The sequence below is a fragment of the Pomacea canaliculata genome, linkage group LG8, assembly GCF_003073045.1.
Source record: "Pomacea canaliculata isolate SZHN2017 linkage group LG8, ASM307304v1, whole genome shotgun sequence".
Lineage (NCBI taxonomy): Eukaryota > Metazoa > Mollusca > Gastropoda > Architaenioglossa > Ampullariidae > Pomacea > Pomacea canaliculata.
Genome location: NC_037597.1, coordinates 29,441,459 through 29,462,468, shown reverse-complemented (window position 1 = coordinate 29,462,468; position 21,010 = coordinate 29,441,459). Strand labels below are relative to the sequence as shown.

Below are 21,010 nucleotides of genomic sequence, written 5' to 3'. Positions count from 1 at the left end.
CAATACGAAAATGTCAAATAACAGCTTGTGGTAAAAAAAGAGCTGTTAAAAAAAGGGAAGTTTAAAAATAATCAAGTCTTGTTTGAAAGGAATATTGCCTGAACTTCCTTTTTTGAAAAGTTACTACAGGGGTTTAGAGCGGATACAACAGCTGTTACTGTATTCTTCGTCTTCGTGAGATGACGAGAGAAAGGTTTTTCCAGAAGCTCTCGATCTCTGTGCTGGTGCCCCTGGCAGGCCAGGCGATGTATGTCGTTGTGTGCAGCAGTGTGCAGACGAAGCTGTCCACCAAAGTCTTGTCCAGGTCTTCCAGCAGAACCGGAACTACAACCAACCTTTTCTCAGCCAGTCCAGACTTGACGCCTAGAAACATCTCGAAGCGGCACCATTCGCTTTTCAAGAAGGAGTTGGACAGGACCAGCAAGATGGCGCGACTTTCTTCCAGTCGCTCGATGATGTTGTGGCTGATGAACTTTCCGGGGAGGAAGTCGCGATCGTGCAGACACAACCGGAAGCGTCGGTTGTTTTCTAGTTCTTTCTGTAGCACCTGATGCACCCACTGGTTGTCTCTGTTGTCGTAGGACACGAAGATGTCGTAGATGGACGCGGTTTGAACACCTGTCCTACCTTGTCGATCTGACCAGCGATGTTGCAGCGTGTAAACTAAAAACCGACACTGCCAACGGAACCTGCAAGAAGATAATCAATCCATCAATCGACCAAACCAACCATCCATCGAACCAGTGTATGTAAATAAAAGGATAAAAATATTTATGGTGAAAAATATTGCATGACAATCGTCAGAGACCTCTCTATGACCACTCCCAAACGCCTCTGTAAAAAAAACTTTAAAAAATATTTGTAACTTTTTCCTCCACTCGTACCTGTAGACGAGAGCGCAGAGGAGAGTGATTACAACTGTGAAGATGCTGACGAGGAGAATGGCGATGTAGGTGTTGTAGTTGAAGATGCAAGCCTGCTCCGACAACGACACATCCTCCAGACGTACGCCAACCATCGTTGGTGGGTTAGTGCAGATGTATGAATCTCTGTTCAGGAAGACGAAATTGCTCCCAGCCTGAAAGTGTAAACAAACATTTGCAATGTTTGCACAGCTTGAACCAGATGATTACACAAGATTATGGCTATTTAAAAGATAATTTTTTTAAACATTATTTTAGTTCTTCTTGATGAAGAAGTTGGTGCAAGCCACAGAATCGTGTAACATAATAACTTCAAACATAGGTGGCTACTGTAAATTATTGTTTGTTGTGTACTAATTATGTTTAGTACGTATAGCTCAGGCACTGATTGTATACAGTTCTTTCTTCGTGTGTGTGTGTGTGTGTGTGTGTGTGTGTGTGTGTGTGTGTGTGTGTGTGTGTGTGTGTGTGTGTGTGTGTGTGTGTGTGTGTGTGTTTTTGGTTTTTTTTTTTGTTGAAGATTGTTAAAGCTTAGATTAGCTTTGGTGGACTCTTACCTTTTGGTCTTGAAAATTCTTGATCATCCACAGCAAGTCGCACAGGCAGGAGAAGGGGTTGCCACTAAAGTCAAATGTAATTACTTGGTTTCCTTTCAAAAGCGGATCCAGCAGACGTTCGCTGAATGTTGTCATGAGATTGTAACTTAAGGTCAAATTTCGAAGGTTGGTCAAGTTTTCGAAGGTGTTATCTGCTAAGTATGGTATTTCGCTATCACTTACATCCAGGTAAGTGAGGTTTGTGAAGTGACGCATCACTATCCTCGGGATGGACTCTATTCCGGTCCCTCGCATGATAAACTCCTTCACGTGAGTAAGAGGAGAAAGAACTCTGTGCATCTCGCTTTCGTTGGCGAACTGAAACACAGTCCATGAGATGTTTATTGTCTGTAAGTTCGGCATGAAATGAAATACATCCAGATTAATACCTTTGCCGTAGATGTGGTCGAAGAACCACAGGTTCTCACTGACATCCAGGTGTTGCAGGCCAGAGTGGTTAAAGGCAGAACCTTCCACGAACCTGCTTGTACACGTTTTATAAAACAAAGTTCTCAGACTGGGTAACCCCTGCAGGAAGTTCGTTTTGGTGTTATAGATGGCATTGCCGCTGAGTATCAAGGTGGAGAGGTTGGGCAAGCATCCCATGTCATCTAAGCTGGTAATCTTATTCCATTCTAAGTTCAGGTAGCGAAGGTTGGGGAAGATTGGCGTGTTGTTGTCAGCACAAAACTCCGGGAACATTGACAAAACGTTTTTACTTAAACCCAGGTGGACGAGATTATCTTGTACCTCAACATCCTTCGTTTCAACGTTTCCAATTGTGTTGTTACGAATATGTAAGAAACGTAAATTTCGAAGCTGTGCCACGTGACTGAAATCGAGACTGTCGAGTTTGTTGCCGTTGACAGTCAAATTTTCCAGTGAGGTAGTCACTTTGAGGGCCAAGAAAAGTCCCGCAGAGTCGTTGAGGTGATTAAGGTCCAAATTCAGAGCTCTCAATGCAGTGAAGTTTTGGAAGGAGTTCGGATGGACGTAAGCTAGGGAATTTTTCTCCAGAGCGATATTCGTGAAGGAAGTCACATTTTCGAGTGTCTTTTTGTCGATAGCCTGGAGAGAATTGTAAGAAAAATCCAGATGTGAGATGTTTGAGAACTCGAAGAATGCGGGAATGTAAGAGAGGTTTTGTCCGGAGCAGTCTGCCAGGGGCTCGAGGCAACAACAGAGGTCATCCCCACACGGTGTCCACAGTGAACTCTGTCCACGTTCACACTTCACCGGAGTCGCCAGCCTGTGACCGGCCTGTCGTTCATGCTGAGGACTAAGGGGTACTTCCAGTGTCCCCACCACCAAGCACAACACCATGATGACATAGTTTGCTGCACCGACAGACATCACTTTCCGTTGACAGCTGCTTGTACACTGAGGAGCGAACGAGACTGGGTGAGCTCGGATACCGGAAGACAGCTTGACAATGGCGAACGTCGAGGGTAAATATAGTTATTAGGAGAACATTCGTGATCTCTGTGGGAGGGATAAGTTAGCTGGGGTGAGAGAGCGCAGTGTATTTGACTTCTTATGATTACACGAACATGTAACTCATACATGTAAAGTTTGCCCCACGGAAACTACAATACATCCCCCCCTACCCAACTACCCTTCCGATAAGATAGAGGAAGTCTCTACGGTTCGGTCGTAGGGGAGGGAAGTGTTTGAGTGTTTATTATCTCGAGGCCTTGTTTGTGTAAGGTCCATCTCCTCTCGTTGATGTCTTAGCTTCTATATCCTGGTCGACTGAGGGTGGGGACAAGTCTCCGCGCCTCCCGGATATGAAAGCGCACACACACACACACACGCACACACACACACGCACACACACACGCACACACAGATGTGAGCGCTGTGTCTTTCTCATGTTTGTCAGTATTGTTCTAAGGGCACGACGGTTGGGTGAACATAACTGCTGCCAGACACTGCTACTTGCATTATATATACACAGTAGAACAGAAGGAACAGAATATATAGAAGAGAAGGAGCAGCCTACAGTCTCTTGCAATGAATACAGAATGAAATGCAGTATGAACCTCGTCTCTTTCTTATTTATATTTAGGCATTTACAACGGACAACTTTTTTAAAGTCAGGATGAAATGTAGAATACTGAGCAATGTCCTGTAGTCGAGAAAGACAGACGACAACAGGAGAAAATCTTGTCAGCCTTGAGCTCTGAAGAAAATAATTTACTTTCGTCACGGACTGAGAATCAGGATATAACATTGCCTGGGCTGGTGTTTACGTGTAGACATGTTCTCATAAATACAGTCACACCGTGTACACACACACACGCTGACACACACACACACACTCAAGGATAGGGGTGGGGCAAGTTATGGCAGTTATTTCCATTTACTCATTTATAAGTAAGGGAACTATCACCAGAGGTGAAGGTATCAAACATATTTGTCCTCATTACAAACAAACAAAAGGTGGGTTAGTAGAAGCTGAAAAATGGTGAATAGTCGGGACGACACCTACACCTACATTGACAACAAGTATTCATGCCAAGCTTTAATCATGATTGCAGGTTCTGTCACTGTTTAGCACTCGTTCTTGTGTTCATTCCAGTGACAAATTCCTGACACGGCAGTGACCTGGCCTCCGACGTGTGTGTGTGTTCTGTATTGACAACACCTGTAGCCAGGTGTAGCTCAGTTGGGCGTGGAGCAGTGTTTGAACTCTGTGTCGCGAGTTCAGTGAGTTCAGCAAGGAATGTTTGTGTTCAGGTACCCGTCGTGTTTCATTAACAGTGTTTGATATTAAAATCCCGCACTTTGGGCTGGTGTATGACAATACATACTCGTTTCATCTAGTATAATATCTCCAGTACCACGAGGAACTCTCCCACCCATATCAGTGGAAGCGGGTAGCCGAGTGGTTGGAGAACTGCCATCCGAACGCTAGTGCATTCCACCCACCCACCAGTCCACCCACCTGTCGGGTAAGGGTACCAGAGTCCACAGAGGACTGAGAAAGTTAAGAGGGAGAGAGGATAGGCACCACCCTCCACAGAAACTCTGGCTCTCAGCACGTTGTGTTCTTTCATTCCTCAGTGTCCGACCCTGTTTCATTGTCCTATCACCCAGGTAGACTATCCCCACTTCTTTTCCGCTCTCACGTACACTCATCTTCCTCTTGAACAAAACAGATGAACATTCCTGTCGCGGATTTTTCTAAACAAGGCAGCGCCTACTTAAAGATTTTTTTACCCCACATTCATTCAACACCCCTCCACAAATAAGGGAGAAAATATTCGGCTGTTGTGTGGCTGTACAATCAATCTCTAGCCATCGGGGTGGGTCTCCCTTTCAGACAACGGGGTGCACGGGTAGATCGATTCCGGCACGACAGCCCACCTGTAAGTTATCGGGGTGGAAAGAAGACTCTTGTTCATGAAAGGACTGTACCTACCCTGGTCTCGCACAAAGCAGAACTGAGAATAGCTCTCTCACTATGGAAAAGCTGGGAGGGAGTGAGGGTGGGGTAGACAATGGCTTTGTGTTAATCAGATAGGGGGGTCGAGGGGTGCGTCAGGTAGACAAGTCTGTTTGAATAAAATAAAAAAGAGACGAGGGATCTTTTGACAGTCCCGCTCGTAGTCTTTCCGCGATCAAAGACCCGCAGAAGGCTGTAGAGACCGTGACGTATATCATTATGTTGGCGACTGGCAGCCGAAGGCTTGCTGGCAGGCCGGGTGATCGGTCGCTTGACAGCCAGTCGGGTGCTGCACAGCCAGGCATAAACACACGCCGGCAGCGGGTACCGTCGTGCACCATTCCGTCAGGGAGACAGCACCCACAACTGTCTGTGAGCTTACATTCTGAGACAAAGCCAAGAACATCTAACTTTTAATTGAGTTAGAGAGAGAGAGAAGAAAAAAAAACCGCTTTTCTGTGAATCAAGTTTCTGTGAACTCCAACCTGTCCGACAAGTGCTGGAACTGCAGACTGTGGTCGTTTGGCAAAGAAAAGTTTTAACACCGTGTCGGACGAAGCCTATAACTTATTCACCAAGCTGCACGGCGAATGAGCCAAGGGGTTCTGGAAGCCCCGGGAGATTTTGCCACTTTGGGAAATTTTCATTTCGTGTGACTTACCTCCCCTTCCTCCCCCTTTCTTCACACCTTCACCACTTTACACCGTTGTGTGGACGTCACCACTGCGGCCATGTCTAAAGGTTACGGTTTTCCGGCGGCCAGCAAAATTCTGAGCCATCAGGACCACGAGCGAGCCCTGAGGCAGCACAGACAGAAGGTGAGTAAAGCTCACGCTCACCCCGCACCTCCGCCACCCGTCGGTGGAAAGTTCAGTGGTGGTAGTGTCGTAATCTAACCCTAGGCTTAGTAGTCAATGAGTAAGCAAAGCTTAGAAAGGTGGTAAACAAGGTAAACAACGATAGCTGTGCGAAAGAAAACATTCCATTCGTACATTCGTGTACACGCCACATAGGGGTTGTGACACGTCACGCGTTGACGTCATTGCTTAGTCGTTAATTAATTAACCTGTAGCAGGTTCGATTACAAGTCCTCTCACAATGAATATTGCGCTTTAGCATAATTAACAAGGGCATCAGTGTGCTAGCAACTAAGGCTATATAAATTATATAAATAGATGCCACGTGCAGAGACAGAACAGCGTGCCCGAACCGAGATCTGAACCCAGGACACTCAATCCCCATTGTATGAGCACTCAAAGAAGAACGTAATGTAAGATCATTGATTTTACACTAGTCTCGGGAGTGATTATTCATAACCAAAATAATTTTTATTCCAACAATGAAAATTACACTTTATTATCAATATAAAAATACTTCTAAAGAAGTTTTAAAGTTATATTTTAAAAACAAAATTATTTTTGCCCGAAGCATGATCGGAGTCAAATATCTGCTATAAACATTATTCCTTTGATAAAATTTGATATTCTGTTTTTGTAAAGGGTCGCATGAAGTTTTTTACGATGAAATACCACTTTGCTAGGGAGAACTCAAGGAAATACGGTAACAGAGCTGAGATGTCATGTCTTAAAGTTCCTTCAGTTCAGTTGGTGGTTTTTAGGTCTCTTATCTCCCTTATTGCTTTAATTGATTCCATGTAATTTATAATCACATTACTGCAGTCATAATTTTTCTAGACACTACTGTACAAGCTGGACTGAAATGCCGACGTGCCGATCGTTGAAGCTAAATTTGTGGATTTCAAAAGAACGGTTTGTTTACATATGGAAGCTGCCATGTTTTGTAGTCGAGTGAATTATTCGACACACGTTCTAAGCGATTGTTCGCTATCATCCTGGATTTGGACATAGTGCTGAAAAATTTAAAACCTGAGCACAATGGTGAACAATTAAGCGCATTGGAAGATACCGGTGTGACAGAGGATTACGTTGCAAACACTAATACAGAGTTTCAACATGGCAACAACGTGTGACAACGACAAATTGGTGATCGTTGTAGAAGTTGCCGGGCCAACGATCTCTGTGTGAAAAATAGATGAATCCATTGCAAAACGAAATGAACCGACTTTTGCTTCGCTTGAGCGGACACCGGAAGTAAGAGACACGTCTTTGTTCACAAACTAAGCGGGTATCCACATGTACCCTGCCTCTCCGTAGGTTGCTACCACGAACTTGTATTACAGGACTGCTGGCAGGCATTTTTTTTTTCCAATTAACTACTAAAACGAGGCAGGTTTGTACACAGCTTCCGGTTTAGTCACAGTAATTGTTAAGGCTCACCGAGACTAATAGCCGAGAACTTCGCAAGAGGCTGAGCGTTGGTCTCGGCAGACAGTCAGCAGTCCACCTACACACGTCCGTGACGCAACTGAGACAAAAATGTTTAAGACCGTTCTTAACTTGCACCCTTGAGTCTGTGATTAATGCTTGTCTTGCGTAGGTGTAGAGAATAAACAAGAACTGAAACCACACCCATCCTACTTTCCTCTACTTCGTCTGGGTGTTTGTGAGTCGACAGGACGTCGGGGTACCTTGCCGACCCCGCACCCAACCTCATATCGCGGGTACAGAACAGGAAACTATCCTCGCAAACGACGACGTCGACATGGAAACGCAAAAATAAGACAACAACCCCGCAGTTGAAAGAAAGGCAGATTATTAACTAGCCATAAAGAGTCCCGATGCCCAGCGGACAAATAATATCCGTTCGCCACCAGCCTGTTAGTGCTCATTCACATGTTTGTCCAGCGGCAGATGAAAATCGTGAAGTTGAAAGCGAGTAACTGGTTTCAGAATGTAGATGACTTCTATATGGATCGATGACTGGATGAAATCGAGAAGTGTCATCTAAAGTGGTTTTGGGGGGACGGGGAATGACATGAAACAAGTAGAATGGAGCGAGTTTTTTTAATGCCATTTATAAAATGTGCGATTGTTGTTCATCTTGCTCCCAAGGGAAGAGAACTTACGGGTTGTTTGCTTAGCCGGTTATTCACCAGTTATAAATTAACCATCATTTCTACAAACACGTTTCATGCTTGATTACGCAAAAAATTGAACAGTTGGAAGTCATTAGAAACTGTCCACTCACACAAGCACCCACGTAGACACAACACATTCTTTTGTTCAAGTCCAAGCTATCAGATGTACGTATTTATAACGTCCACAAAGAAGGTTAGCATGCTTAAAAAAATAAAATAAAATAAAAAATCAACATGTAACGCAGCAAGTTGGAGACCAAATGCAGTTAAAAGCGAAGGGAAGAAAGACAGTTGACCATCTGAACCCATTAATGTTTTGTGAGCACTTAGAACACCGAAGTTTAAATACAGACAGGAATGGGCTAGTCCTGAGAAGTGAAAGAAAGAGTGGATATTATCACAAAATGTCAAGGCTAGCCTAATAAAAAAAGTGGCATCGAATGTAAATGTAAATCTTTTGTTTCACAGTCAACTGAGCCAAACGCGGATGAGAAAATGTATTCTGACCTCTGCCTATCCTGTTCCGTTGTTTACGTGCTCATGCAATTTTTTTAACAATTAATCTGTTAATTTATTTTTTACCGCTGTGTGCATTTTATCGGGTGGCATCATGTGATTTGGAATAGTTAATCCAGCTTTATTTTGTTTCTGTTTTTTTTTTCTTTTTTGTCTGTAGCCGTAGGCACAAGCGGTTCTGTCAGCTAAGAGCGCGAGATTTTGACGAGACTGTGGCGAGTCTCACTTCTCGTTTGTCTACACGTGCTGAGACAATTTAAAATAATAGTATTGTGAGTGATTGAACAGCTGTGACCATAGAAGTTTCTTTTATCGTTTACGAATACGATCTTATTTTCTTGACGATATGGTGTGGGAAGCTGGAATCTCTACCAGCTGAGGTTACTGCTTGTATCAACCTTGCCACATGGTCTGTGCAGCTACAGGTTTTGATTGTGTAAACAAAATGCATGCGCGGCTCGATTAATGCTAATTTACAGGTGAGTGGAAGCGCAGTGCAATTGCAATCATTTCGTACTGCGTTAAGTGCTGAGTTGGCCATTGAGCTTTAATCAATCCGAGTTGTGAATTTTCCCGATGATGATGAGGAGGAGGAGGAGGAGGAGTATGATGATGATGAGGAGGAGGAGGAGGAGGAGGAAGAGGAAGAGGAGGAGGATCCGGTCTTGTTTAGCAATTCCCTTATTAGACCAGTATTGTGCTATGTTTAGCAGTTCTCTTATTTGTCCGGTCTTGTATTTTGCCTAGCAATTACTTGTTGGGCGATCGGTCCTCTCGATGGTGCCTCTGATGATTGGAAAAAGGAGGAATATAAAGAGAAATAGGTCCTGTTTCTATTCTAGGGGAAAACATACTCATTTCATTTTCGGAGCCTCAAAAAAGTTCCGTGTTGTTATTTCTTGTCATTTCCTTCCCGGCCTGAACAAGGGAAAGTCGGAAGCCCGCTCCCTTCCGTGGATGAAGTAATTGTTAGTCATGCTTCTTTTCCGAAATGGAAGGTCTCTAACACTTCACCCCAACGCCCTGAAAAGGTTAGGGTTAGGGTTTGACAACATGACAACAACAGTCAGGAGTAGCAACGACTTCTAAAGAAACGCACGTCAGCGCCGCGTCCTCGGTTGAAGATTGTTTCCACGAATTTTCTCTCCTGTCCAGACAAACAGGTTGCGCTGTAGCTAGTCAGAATGAACATGTTTGCTGCGGCTGCTGGTGTCAGGAGATTTGATGGGGTGGGGGAGAGAAGGAGCTGGGGAGGAGGAGGAGGAGGAGGAGGAGGAGGAGGAGGAGGAAAGGAGATCGTTGAAGCGCATTTGTCGTGACGCAATCATTCCTGGTATCAAGCCGAGATAACGACATTGTCCACCCACCCGCTTAATCTTGCCTAATGTTGCCCAATCTCGATAAAAAGGAATTGGATAAAACATTTATTGGCCTGAGGCTTGACCACCGCTGACCCCCTTCTATCTCTCTCACTCTCTCCCAAAAAACCCAAAACACACAAACAACAACAACCACACACACACCCCGATATCGGAAGTGTTTGCACATAACGAATGACTTTTCTAACCACCCGTTTATTGATCAGTCTTATTGTTGCTGTTCTTTGACGCCAGCAGTTAATGATGTTTTGAAACAGCGAGACCTGGGTGCAAAGAAATTTCTAGAAACGGAGCCGGAAGTGATGCTGTGGTAGAAAAAGGCAGGTAATCTACAGACCGCAAACCACTTCGTTATTGTTGTCTTCCTTAAAGACCTCATTAACCGACCACGTAATGTCGAATCCAGGACTATGCCAGGCACACCATTTCCACCATGACGGTCATGTAACATGTAACAGGCTACTGTAATAGTCGATGTGTATCCGATGAAGAAGGTCCATTACAGTTCTGTCATCTACCTCTGATTTCTTGGTGCTTCCATGCTGGTAACCATGACGTCAGCTGGGTTCATCAAGTTCTACAAACATGCATTGAGGTAGAATGGTAATAAAATGTGTCCAGTTAAAATGACTGGTGTTGTTTATTCACCATTTCTTTCCCACTAGCTTGAGCGGGGGGTCGTTTCCCACACAATTTATTGATGCTTTTTTTTCAGTTGTTTCGCACGGTATTACAAAAGAATGCGGTTGGACTGAGACAGCATCATGTTCTCGACACTTTAATGATCTCGTTTAGCCACTCGTCTCAAGTTTCTTCAACAGTGAAGCGTGAAGTTGGAACCCAAAATTTAAATCGTCGTCGTCAAGTTATGGCCTATGACAGTGCTGAGTAAACCTGGGCTTCTAGGGTGTAAACAAACCCAGCAGGAACAGCAGCAACAACAACAAAACCACAATACAACAGCAAAAATCAAGCAATAATTCCAACAGCCATGCTTATAGTAAGGAGGGGCCATATCTATGGATTAGAGGTATCTAGGCACTCCAGAGGTTATTTTACAACCCTAGGGAGCACCCTTGTTTACTAAAAAGTACAATCTGTACAAATCCTTTGTAGCACCGATCCTGCTCTATGGACCTGAAACGTGGACTCTACTTGCCGATAAAGGTCCCAAAGCATAAAACCTAAACAATAATACACTATTATATTATAGATATCTGCCTCACAATACATGGCTGGAACAATAAAGCAACTCAAGTCAGGCTAGAAGCCTAGTTGACCCCAGAGGTCAATGCTTTACTAGAGAGGACCACAAGATCTCTCCTATGCCAATGAGAAATATGATACCACTTGTGACGTCATAGAGACTAGCGACACCTGGCGTCCAGGAGGAAAATCTGGACTCTGAATAAGGAATGATTAGTTGACATTTGGTCTTCGCCTGGTCCTAAAAGTAGGAGGGCTGTGTAGGTGGTGTTTATGTATCCTTAGCTTTTGCATTTCTCACCTGTAGACATTGCCACCAGCGCCATATGACGTGTCCACATGCAGCCATGCCAGTGCACAGCTCGTCTGTGTTCGTCACGTCATCAACCACGCTGTGTACGCCAGCGAGATAGGTGAGAGCACTCAAACGATAAACAATATTTATGGCCGCCAGCACCTTTATTGCAAAATTCAGATTGGTTTTCTTCCCCCGCCAGGTAGAAATCAATTTCTGCCTTTGTTACCTTGACCGTTTCCTTACAGTTACGCTTTGGAAGAAATCGAGGTCTCACCCACAGTTTGTCAAGATGGCGGTTTTCATCCACGACACACTGCATCCCGTTTACAAGTGCATTGACCATCTCGTAACCTTTGCCCTTGTAGTTTCACAGTCCTGAAGGGAATGGGGTCGTGAAAATTGTTGGGAGGAGGGTTGGTGGAAGAATGTTGAGAACAAAAGAAAGTGTAGCTCTGTGACTGTGGTCATCCGCCATCCATCTGGAATTCTGCTTCAATAAATCCTGGAAGGAAAGAAGACGACGAGAAAGGAGGAAGGCTTTGAAGTGATGGCGTGTTACGTCTGTGTCTGGGGTGTTAAATGTCAAACGCTGAACTCAGATTTGAATCGGCAGCCAATTGATAATTGTTGAACAACTCCAGGAGCCCCGTTGTCTCATCCTGGCGTGGAGGAATCATTTTGCAGCACCGGAAATCACGTCATAAATATGCGCGCGCACGCATAAACACACGTACGCACGCACGTACAGACATGCGCTTGATCAAGAGAATTCCCTCTAAAAACGAAAGATATCGAGAAGTCTAGACCCAGTGACTTAAGCTTTTCTTTCCTGTAGTTAAATACTCTGACTTAGAAATAAATGAACATTAGTACTGTCATCACCTGACGCTTGATTTTGTGGCTTGTATCATTGCCGCTATGTCACATCAATACGTAACAGGCATGACATTTTGTGCAAAGTAACAATATGTGAGGAACATAAGTATTATTCCAGTATTTTATTTGTGTAGCGTTATTTACTACCGAGAGGTAACTCATTGTATCGTTGTCATGTTTAACACCACTGTGTACCACTAGTGGTAGAATTAATGTTGTTGGAAGAGGGATAAGCGGTGAACAATATAAAATCACCTTCATTTCTCCTCTTGTCACCTCCTCCGCCCCTCAGATGAAGTACTTGAGCCACAGACTTCACTGTAATTAGGTCCCTGACTCGAGCCGAGAATTTTACTCAAAAGCAAAACGTTGATCTACAGCCTTGTAGACAATTTTACTGTGTTCTGGTGCAAATTAGTCGCTTCATCTGTGAATAACAGTTACCTTGCCTTGATTTGTCCATAGGTCCAAGATATGAACGCAGGAGTCGACAACTCCGAGCCCCGACGATATCCACATCTCATTGTTCGACTAAAGCAAAAGCAGGTAAAAAAGATTTACTTCGTGTGTCTTGTACTTTGTGACTCGGCGGTTGGGGGAGAAGGGCAGGAGTTGGTTGAACTCGAACGTTTAATGGGTAACCAAACAAAAATGTATTTCAACGGGAACTGTTGCTACTCCGGTTGAACGAATCTGACAGTTATTTCCCTTGTGCCAGTGACTTTTCCCTGAAACGATTAATTGTATTCCTTCGTCCGTCTTCGAAGTTGTTCTTAAATTACCAGTTAATTTAGAGTTCTGCTGATTGATAGCTTTTAATTAGTTAATTTTAATATATTATCATGTTAATTACCACCGTCTGTAGAGTTGTAAGGAATACGACAAAGATTTAGATGTTTGTAAAGCGAAACGTTCGTCCATCTTGTACATCCATGCCATTGGTGTTGTGACATCAAATATCGTTGTGACGCCAAAGGACATCTGCCTTGTGACGCCATATTTATGTGTTGTGACGCCGAATTTCTTACGTGTTGTGACGTCAGTGGTTCGTGTCGTGACGTCAAATGTCGGTGTTATCACTTCCTGTGTTGTTTGTTGCACGTGCTGCAGCTGGAGATGGAGAACCTGACAAAAATAAAGTACGAGAATGAACTGTTGATCAAGAAACGGAAGCAGATCTTCGAGAGACGCGGAGCCAATGTGGACAACAACGGCTACTACAGTCCGCGCAGGTATGGCGAAAACTAGTCTGTCGTCATCAGATTTTAGACAATGAACATGTGCTTTATCTGAGGTGTGATGAACAAAAAGTGTTGTCTATGCATGTCCAACTTCTTTTCTGTTGGCTGCAGCCTGAACAAACCTTACAAGGAGCAGCAGTTGTACAGAATACAGCGAGAGAACTGGGACATAGCGCGGCGCCTGGGACAAGTGAAACCCTACTACAACATACGGCAATGGGTCAGACTGTCTTATCTTATTTGCTATACTCCATGAACACTACTCACGCAAACAGGACATACACGATTACCATACGTAAACACAGGTTTATCATGCACACACACACACACACATATACATACACACACCACCCTCACAACAGAATCGTTTATCATTCTTAAGCAAACGATTACGATGTACTAAATACGTTTATCATGCTTGTAAATAGTTTATTATGTTTATTTTGTATGAGCTACGTTTATCGTGCATGTTCGTCATGATGAAACGCGTTTATTGCAAGTGAACGGCGCGCTTACGTCCTCTTTGCGTAAAAGTAGGTTGTCGGACGTTGGTGATGGGAGGAGAGAGTGAGAGAGGGTGAGAATGAAGAAAGACGAAGGTGCAATGACGAGAGAAGTCACTGACGTTGGGAACGATGCACGAATGAGTGTTGCGTTGGTCGATGAGTGGTTAGATGACCTGGGTGTGGTTTACAACGTTATCCAGGAGGTAAAGTCGTCTGATGTCATGAATGATCGCACAGTAGTTGAAAGGGTTCTTGCGATTGGCAGCGAGAGTTGAGCCTTTGTAAGCAGTGTCGATAATTAATGGATGATTTAATGAATAAATAAATATTTTAAGAAGCAATACAAAGGAATGCCTGCGACCTAATGCCATAAAAGAAAGACGCTTTTGTTAACAGGATGACAATGAAGGATGGATGGGAGGTGGGGCCGGAAGGGGAGAAAGAGAGAGTGACTCAAGGATGAAAATGAATGAATTAATGAACTAGTATCTTTCCACACCACACACTTTAAATATCAGGTCCAAGCACAGTAAGTGAATGGCTGATGGGGATGTTATTAGGCCCAGGCTTTCACGCGCTTAACAAGTCTCGCTGTCGCACGTGTACGTCACGCGAACGCGCGTGACAAGCTTCGCTTCGGCTTTTGCCGACCCGACAGAGCGTGCACTGCCTGTCGGACACGTCTGACAGAGCTTTTGCGAGCTACCCAGCTGAGAATTGGGGAGTCTGTACCGAAGTCCCGTGTTTTATAGTCTCCCCCTCAACTAGGTTATCAGCACGATAAGTTATCCAGCGTTAACAGCGCTAACGAGGCTGTGGTGTGAGTGGTTAGCAAGACGCAGCATGAGGACGACCACTTGTAGAGAGAAGGTATGGGTGAGAGCAAGGTGCGAGCAGACATGATGTCTCTGTGTACAGGAGGACGACCACAAGAGGCATCTGTATTACCTGCAGCTGTGGGCGGACACCACGAAGGATTACACTCCTCGCAGGAGAAAGAAAGAGGTGAGAAGGACGCTGTCTTCTGTCTTTTGTCTATCATGTATGTCCACACAACTTCTGTCTTTCTCTCTTTTCTCTCGTGTGTCAATCGATCCTTCATTTCCCTCAATCCTCCTTGACCTACGTTGGTCATCTTAGAATGAATGTTGTGGGAGTGGAGAGAATGAAGGATGGATTGACATACGAGAGAAAAGAGAGAAAGACGCAACGATTAACAAGCTCGTCGCCTGAGTAAAACTCAGTAAAGTCACATGACAAATCAGCAAAAAAGTTCAAGCATTAAGTATTGTTTTCGTATTAACAAACAGTTTTCAATTTTTAAAAAAGTGCACGTCATCAGTCACAAAACAACAATAACAACGGCGTTGTGTTTTGCCTGTCTGTCCTCAGAAAGACCATGACGACGATGGTGATGAGTATGAGTCGGACTTCGAGGGTGATGACGAGGAAGAGAGAGAAAAACACAAAGACCGTCTTCCACCCTTGAAGAATTCCAAGGCAAGATCAGTGTCAACTACACTTATTCGTAAACTTTGGTTTTAAAGTCGAGCGTGACAATATTGTTGCATGTCTTCTTGCCAAAGCCGCAAATATTTTAGCAGCGAGTTACTAAAACAAACTTTTTATAGTATTCTCTAAGTACTAAAGGTGTATTTTAGATTGATGATCCTTTTTCAAAAGAGAACCAACGTAATCTATGATGGTGTGTTCTGTCTACTTTCAGAAGTCAAATCCTGGGGGCAGAAAGAAGTCAAACAGTCAGTCTCAAACTCTACCAAAACTCAAAGACACAAAGGTTAGGACTAGTATCGCCATCATTATATATCATACTCTATCTCCCTCTCTCTCTCTCTCTCACACACAAACACGCACTCGGACGTACGCATGCACACATACACAAACTGGAATACTTAAAGATGATGAATGTAGAGGTTAATGACGAGCTGAAGTTGAGCGTGAACATTTCCTAAACAAGATTGGAGAGAAGTCAGTTCTAATATCAGTCCGATGCCGATTTCGCCTGCCACGACTTCTGGCGCCTGTTTCATAACGAACCACGTGAGTATTTTATAAAATGTCTGACAGTGTGGTTTGCTGGAACATCGGTCAAACACGATGCCCAGAACAGTCACGTGACCCTTTTACGTGATCACCACTTAAAGCTTTCGCAAGACAGAAACTTGCATCCCAAATAAGAAATAATAAATTTTGACCAGAATGTTTGTAGACGATTCAAGACCATGATACATAACATCTTAATAATCTTGCGGTGAGATTTATTTTTATGTAATAACTGTTACATTTCATTTCTCATGCAGCGATTTCATCAGTCGCACTATTTAAAAATGTGCCTTTGCACAAAAAATAAAGTTTCTTATTCATAACTGTGCTTTTATTACTCACCAAGGAACATTTAATCGCCGTAACTTATCGTGTTTAAACGAGTTCTGTAAACCGTAAATAATCCATTTTACCTAAACATGTGTGTATCATACCTAAACACGTGTTTATCGTGCGTAAGCAAACGTTTATTTTGCCTAAAGGTGTGATTTTCTCCGAGTAAACACAAGCTATCCGAGAAAGCAAGTTTCCATAATTATACTAAAATAATTCGATAATTAAGACCACATCAAGGGGAGAGCATTTATAGTTAGTACGATGGTGAGAGAATTGTCTCCCTTACTTCGTGATCGCGCTTCATTGTGACAGAGAAGATGCGCGTTGTGTATCTTAGCGAACTTGTTCTACAGACGAATTTATCTCTCGTACTTTTTTTTCTTTTTTTTTTTAATTTTATTTTGTTTTTGTCTACACCCGATATTTCTTGTCCTCCTGCCTGTCTTTGTCCTCAGGTCGTTATCTTCCTCTTATCTATATTTCCTTCTTTGTCTTAGAAAAGTACTCAAGTATAAAACCCCCTGACTTTGCAGAATGAGCAGATATAAACCCACAGACGCAAACATTCCCCTTGAAGAGGTCCCAAGCACCAGAGAAGTGTGGGAACAATTGTGTACACATCCTTTTGTGACTGTTTCCCTCAGCGGCCGGAGCAGCGATTGAGTGCCTCGTGAAGAACTCTCGGCCTCTGGCCTGCGACCAGTTCTAACATTTCCATGCTTTGTGTGAAGATAGTGTGTGAAATATTGCCTGCTGTGTTGCACCCATAGTAGCTATGCACGCGTACGTTGAATTGAACAATCGCACTTATCACGGAGTGAGAGCTCGGATAAGAAAGTATAAACTGTCAACTGTGCTTGGAGAGACTGTCAAAGGTGTTTAAGGGGGTGGAGCTTGGGTAGGGGGGAGAGGGAAGGTGAGCTGGCGTTTGATTTAAGCAAGAACAGTCTCTCAATCTCATCGATGAAACATTATCATCGTCGTCGTCATCATTATTATCATCATGAATTCACAAGACCCCCAGTTTGTGCAGAAGCTTTCACTTTGTGAGAGTTACAAATTTGCAATGCCCGTGAACTCGTAAAAATAAATGCATCAGAAAATACAAGAACAGATAATTTAAACACTCTGCATTGTAAAGAACATGATTACATTCCAGACCGATCGCATTTTGTAGTGAAACTCGAGGCGCGGCACAAACTTTTCAGTTATGTTTCAGAGGATTCATCGGTTAGTGATTAGCATTCGATGTAGAGGACTAGAAGTGCGCAATGTTTGTGCGCATGTCATTCGCGGTTTTTTTATTATTATTTCGACGATGAAGAGAGCAGTGTGTACGAGGTTTGAATATTCATGAACTGCTGATTGCTTCGTCTTGTCTCCTTCAAAGAATGTTTTTCGATGTCTTTTATGAGGCAACGAATCGACCATCTACTTCTTTTCGCATCCCTGCTCATGTCTGGCAAAATCCACTTGTGATAGAACGGATGTTCATCTTTTTCTCAGTCTTCCCTGAAGAAAGCAGCATTAGCCTGAATTAAATCAGAAAATCTTGAGAAGGACCTAAAGCTCGGCGCGTGAGACATCGGAAACGTTAGTGGGTGAAACTCCTCGGGAAAATAAATCAGGGTTAGCTGACTACTCCGGGGCTACTTTGCTTTCCCCAGTCTTGCAATGTGTTGTGCTGCTGGTCCCAAATGCTGCTCATTAGCTGCTAAAACAGCTTAGCTTATTGCTTGGCGCTTGCAATCCACCTGCATCCGGGTCCCTGGCCAATGATAGCTAGTGTGTGCTGGTGTTTAATGACCATACAATGGCAAACACAAATTTAACTCATCAGAAAATTTGGTATATTGTAAATTAATGTATATATATGTAATTAAATATTGGAATTTAACCAAGTATATGTATTTTCGAGTATGTAGAACACAACTTCATGTGGCTGTTTATATTCCTAATACATATCAGGGATTTTTTAAACACCTGTATAACAATTTTAAAGAAATGTTTACATGAGGCCCATCGAATTTTAGAATTGTAAAGACTCATCGAACTGCTAATTTTTTTTTATTGGGGGCTGTTTAAAATAGTTAACGGTTTTGCTTTTGTTTTCTTTTAGACGTTTTTTGTGAGAAATCAAGTAACAAGGAAGTGAATTCTTGTTTTTCGTAAAGTCACTTTATATGGAAACTGTTGCCTCTGCTTTATATCAGCTGTGTGGCTTTATGCCTGCTGTGATGGACTGAAGGCCTTAAAAAAATAAAAGTATTCTGAGCTTTGAGTTGTTTGTTTTCTCCAACTCTGATGTATTCTTCCGAATTGGGACACGTGCTTTAAATATAAGAAAATTAGAATCAAGACGCATGCTCTGAATATTAAAAAACTTTAGAACTGATTGCATGTCTTTTTCTTTCCTTTTGTCTAATAGTGGTTCATCTTCATTTTCTTTTCCTCCGTTGCCTTGTGGACTGCACCCTCCTACTCCCTATAACTCTACCTTTACTCCTGTTCCTCTCCTTTCCTGCCAACTATTCTCTCTGTGTTTGTGCTTCTTTCTCTCTGTAACCTTCCTTCTCTCTTTCTTAAACACACACACACACTCCACATGGCTCGGTGACAACCATTATTCTATTCTATTCTAGGCAAAGGAAAAGTAGTACTTCTTAGAAAAAAAAATTTGGAGGCACATTGAAAGAAAATGATTAGCTGTAACTATTCTTTTCTCAAGAACACTTAAAAAGTTTTCCTGACTGTGCGCCAACCAAGATAACTTGTCGATTTAATTGAAGGTGATGAAGCAAAAGAAATTCTCAAAAAAAGGAGAAAAAGTTACTTCCGGATGATCAGAGAGACAAACAATCTCCAAGTTTCAGAAAGGACAATAGTAACGTAGAAGATGTATTTCTCACTCCCTAACTGTAGCTTAACTGCAAGTATTCTATTCATTGACTAGGAATTTTTTTAAATTCATTCTTTGGTATCTATTAAAGGAAATATGTTTAGAGCTAATAAAATATTTCTTTTTTTTTTTTAAAGAGGGTTTATTAAAATAAAACGGAGAAATTACTTTCGTAGGTTGAAATCTTGAAATTGTTAACATTAACAGATAAATGGTGTATTAATCAAAAGGTATTCAGAGTCTTGTCAAACATTGAATGAAGGGAGGGTGGGAATGGGGTGTAAGGCTGACAGGGTGTCGAGGCAGTTTCCACACAAAATGTACAGACATCATCTTTCGCAGGTGGACGATAAGGTCAAAGTTGACCAGGCCGAGGTCGACGCCAGACATCTCTTCAGAGTTGCAAAAGTCCTGGGTAAGAGCAAACACGTCTTCATTAAAATTTATTTAGCTATCTCGCGAAGAGAAAATTATAGACCACCCGTACTTTTAAGGTTTAATAAACTATGTCCACATACCTACAAGAAAACTGGATGGCTGTGGTCTTCTTCTAATATTTTTTAGCGCTAATTTCTGTCACAGTTGACAGGCTAGAGCCAGCGGTGGACAAGGACATGTAGTCCTGGAACTGTTTTTGTACCATTCTGCCCTCACAACCTGCTTCTGTAAATTGGCAGCGGCTTCCTGACAGCATTCTTGAGAGATAATGCTGAGGTCCACAGGATCTGAGCTGTGGTGTAGGCGGGTGGCACCAAAAAGCTGTGTAGTCGCGATGTGTTTTCAATCTGTTTGCGTGTTGAAATTGCTTCTGCTTTGTCCTTACTTGCTTGGATCATCACTTCCCTGTTATTTAGCAGTAGGATAAAGTGTTTCTTTCTGCCAAGTTTTTGGTGTTAATTAGCATTTATTTATTTGTTTATTTATCAAACTGAATTACGTTGATAGCTTCATTAAACTGCTCAAGGTGTTTAGGTTTTTCTCATTTTAATTCTTATTAATAGAGACTTCCTATTTTCTTTCTGAGACCAACTGAAAATTAATGAGCAGATGCTAGGTTAGGTAAGATTTCAAGAAAGCACAATTGAAACTTTGCAAAGGGATGACAAATCTGATGTAGCCTTAGTTGCTGGCTCGATGTAAAACACCAATTCCCTTCCCACCCACTCCCTCCAAAGATCCTTCACACGCAAACATCCAATCCCTCCCCCTAGCCATGATTATCATTGGATTCCTCTGTTTTAGAAACCATTCGTCTTGTCAAACGTTTTTATAATAAAAAATTGACATAAATCCCTCCTTTGTTTCCACAATGACAAGGAGCGCACAACCACTTAAAAAGCAGGATGCCTGTGTGTGAGAGAGAGAGCGCATGCGTGCGTTACTCCTCTCTCTCTATATATATACATACAGAAAGAGTGTATATGTATATATATATGTATGTCACAGCTAAGTTCCCGCTGATCACGATTCAGTATGCCCGCTACCATGTAAATTTTACATATCGGTCATTAAATACAAATTTCTTGCAGCCCCACCACATGACATCTTCATCCGCACTCTGGTTCGACGAACGCCGGGTCAAAGGAGTCAAATAAAGAAGAGGTTTAAGCAGCTGTACGAGCTGGTGAGCAATGGGGTCAATGATGATTTATATATATACATGTATATGCTTCTTAACGATAACAATCTGGGTATGTAGGATGTAGGTATGTAGGATGATCAAC

General features: G+C 42.8%; 2 protein-coding genes across 2 annotated transcripts in view; one reads left to right on the top strand and one right to left on the bottom strand.

Annotated features, from left to right (window-relative positions):
• Positions 1-24: 24 nt before the first annotated feature.
• LOC112570725 (toll-like receptor 2) lies at positions 25-3,283 on the bottom strand. Its single transcript, XM_025249305.1, has 3 exons — positions 1,481-3,283; positions 885-1,078; positions 25-689 (listed from the first exon to the last, which is right to left on the bottom strand). The coding sequence occupies exons 1-3, from the start codon at positions 2,870-2,872 to the stop codon at positions 155-157; spliced, it is 2,121 nt and encodes a 706-aa protein (XP_025105090.1). The 5' UTR covers positions 2,873-3,283; the 3' UTR covers positions 25-154.
• A 1,874-nt stretch (positions 3,284-5,157) lies between these two features.
• The window catches only part of LOC112570647, a 29,591-nt gene continuing 13,738 nt past the window's right edge, over positions 5,158-21,010 (top strand). Inside the window, exons 1-9 of the mRNA XM_025249186.1 lie at positions 5,158-5,785; positions 12,706-12,786; positions 13,351-13,472; positions 13,593-13,701; positions 14,906-14,992; positions 15,380-15,487; positions 15,714-15,785; positions 19,629-19,701; positions 20,816-20,910. Coding sequence (XP_025104971.1) covers positions 5,699-5,785; positions 12,706-12,786; positions 13,351-13,472; positions 13,593-13,701; positions 14,906-14,992; positions 15,380-15,487; positions 15,714-15,785; positions 19,629-19,701; positions 20,816-20,910 — 834 coding nt within the window. The 5' untranslated portion in view covers positions 5,158-5,698. The remainder of the gene's footprint in view (positions 5,786-12,705; positions 12,787-13,350; positions 13,473-13,592; positions 13,702-14,905; positions 14,993-15,379; positions 15,488-15,713; positions 15,786-19,628; positions 19,702-20,815; positions 20,911-21,010) is intronic.

Bases quoted from the DNA above. Each gene is read 5' to 3' on its own strand.
- LOC112570725 (XM_025249305.1), bottom strand. From the start codon at position 2,872: ATGTCTGTCGGTGCAGCAAACTATGTCATCATGGTGTTGTGCTTGGTG. The intron at 1,079-1,480 runs GTAAGAGTCCAC...TTACACTTTCAG, and splicing joins AGAATTTTCAAGACCAAAAG to GCTGGGAGCAATTTCGTCTT. The intron at 690-884 runs GTACGAGTGGAG...ATCTTCTTGCAG, and splicing joins CTCTGCGCTCTCGTCTACAG to GTTCCGTTGGCAGTGTCGGT.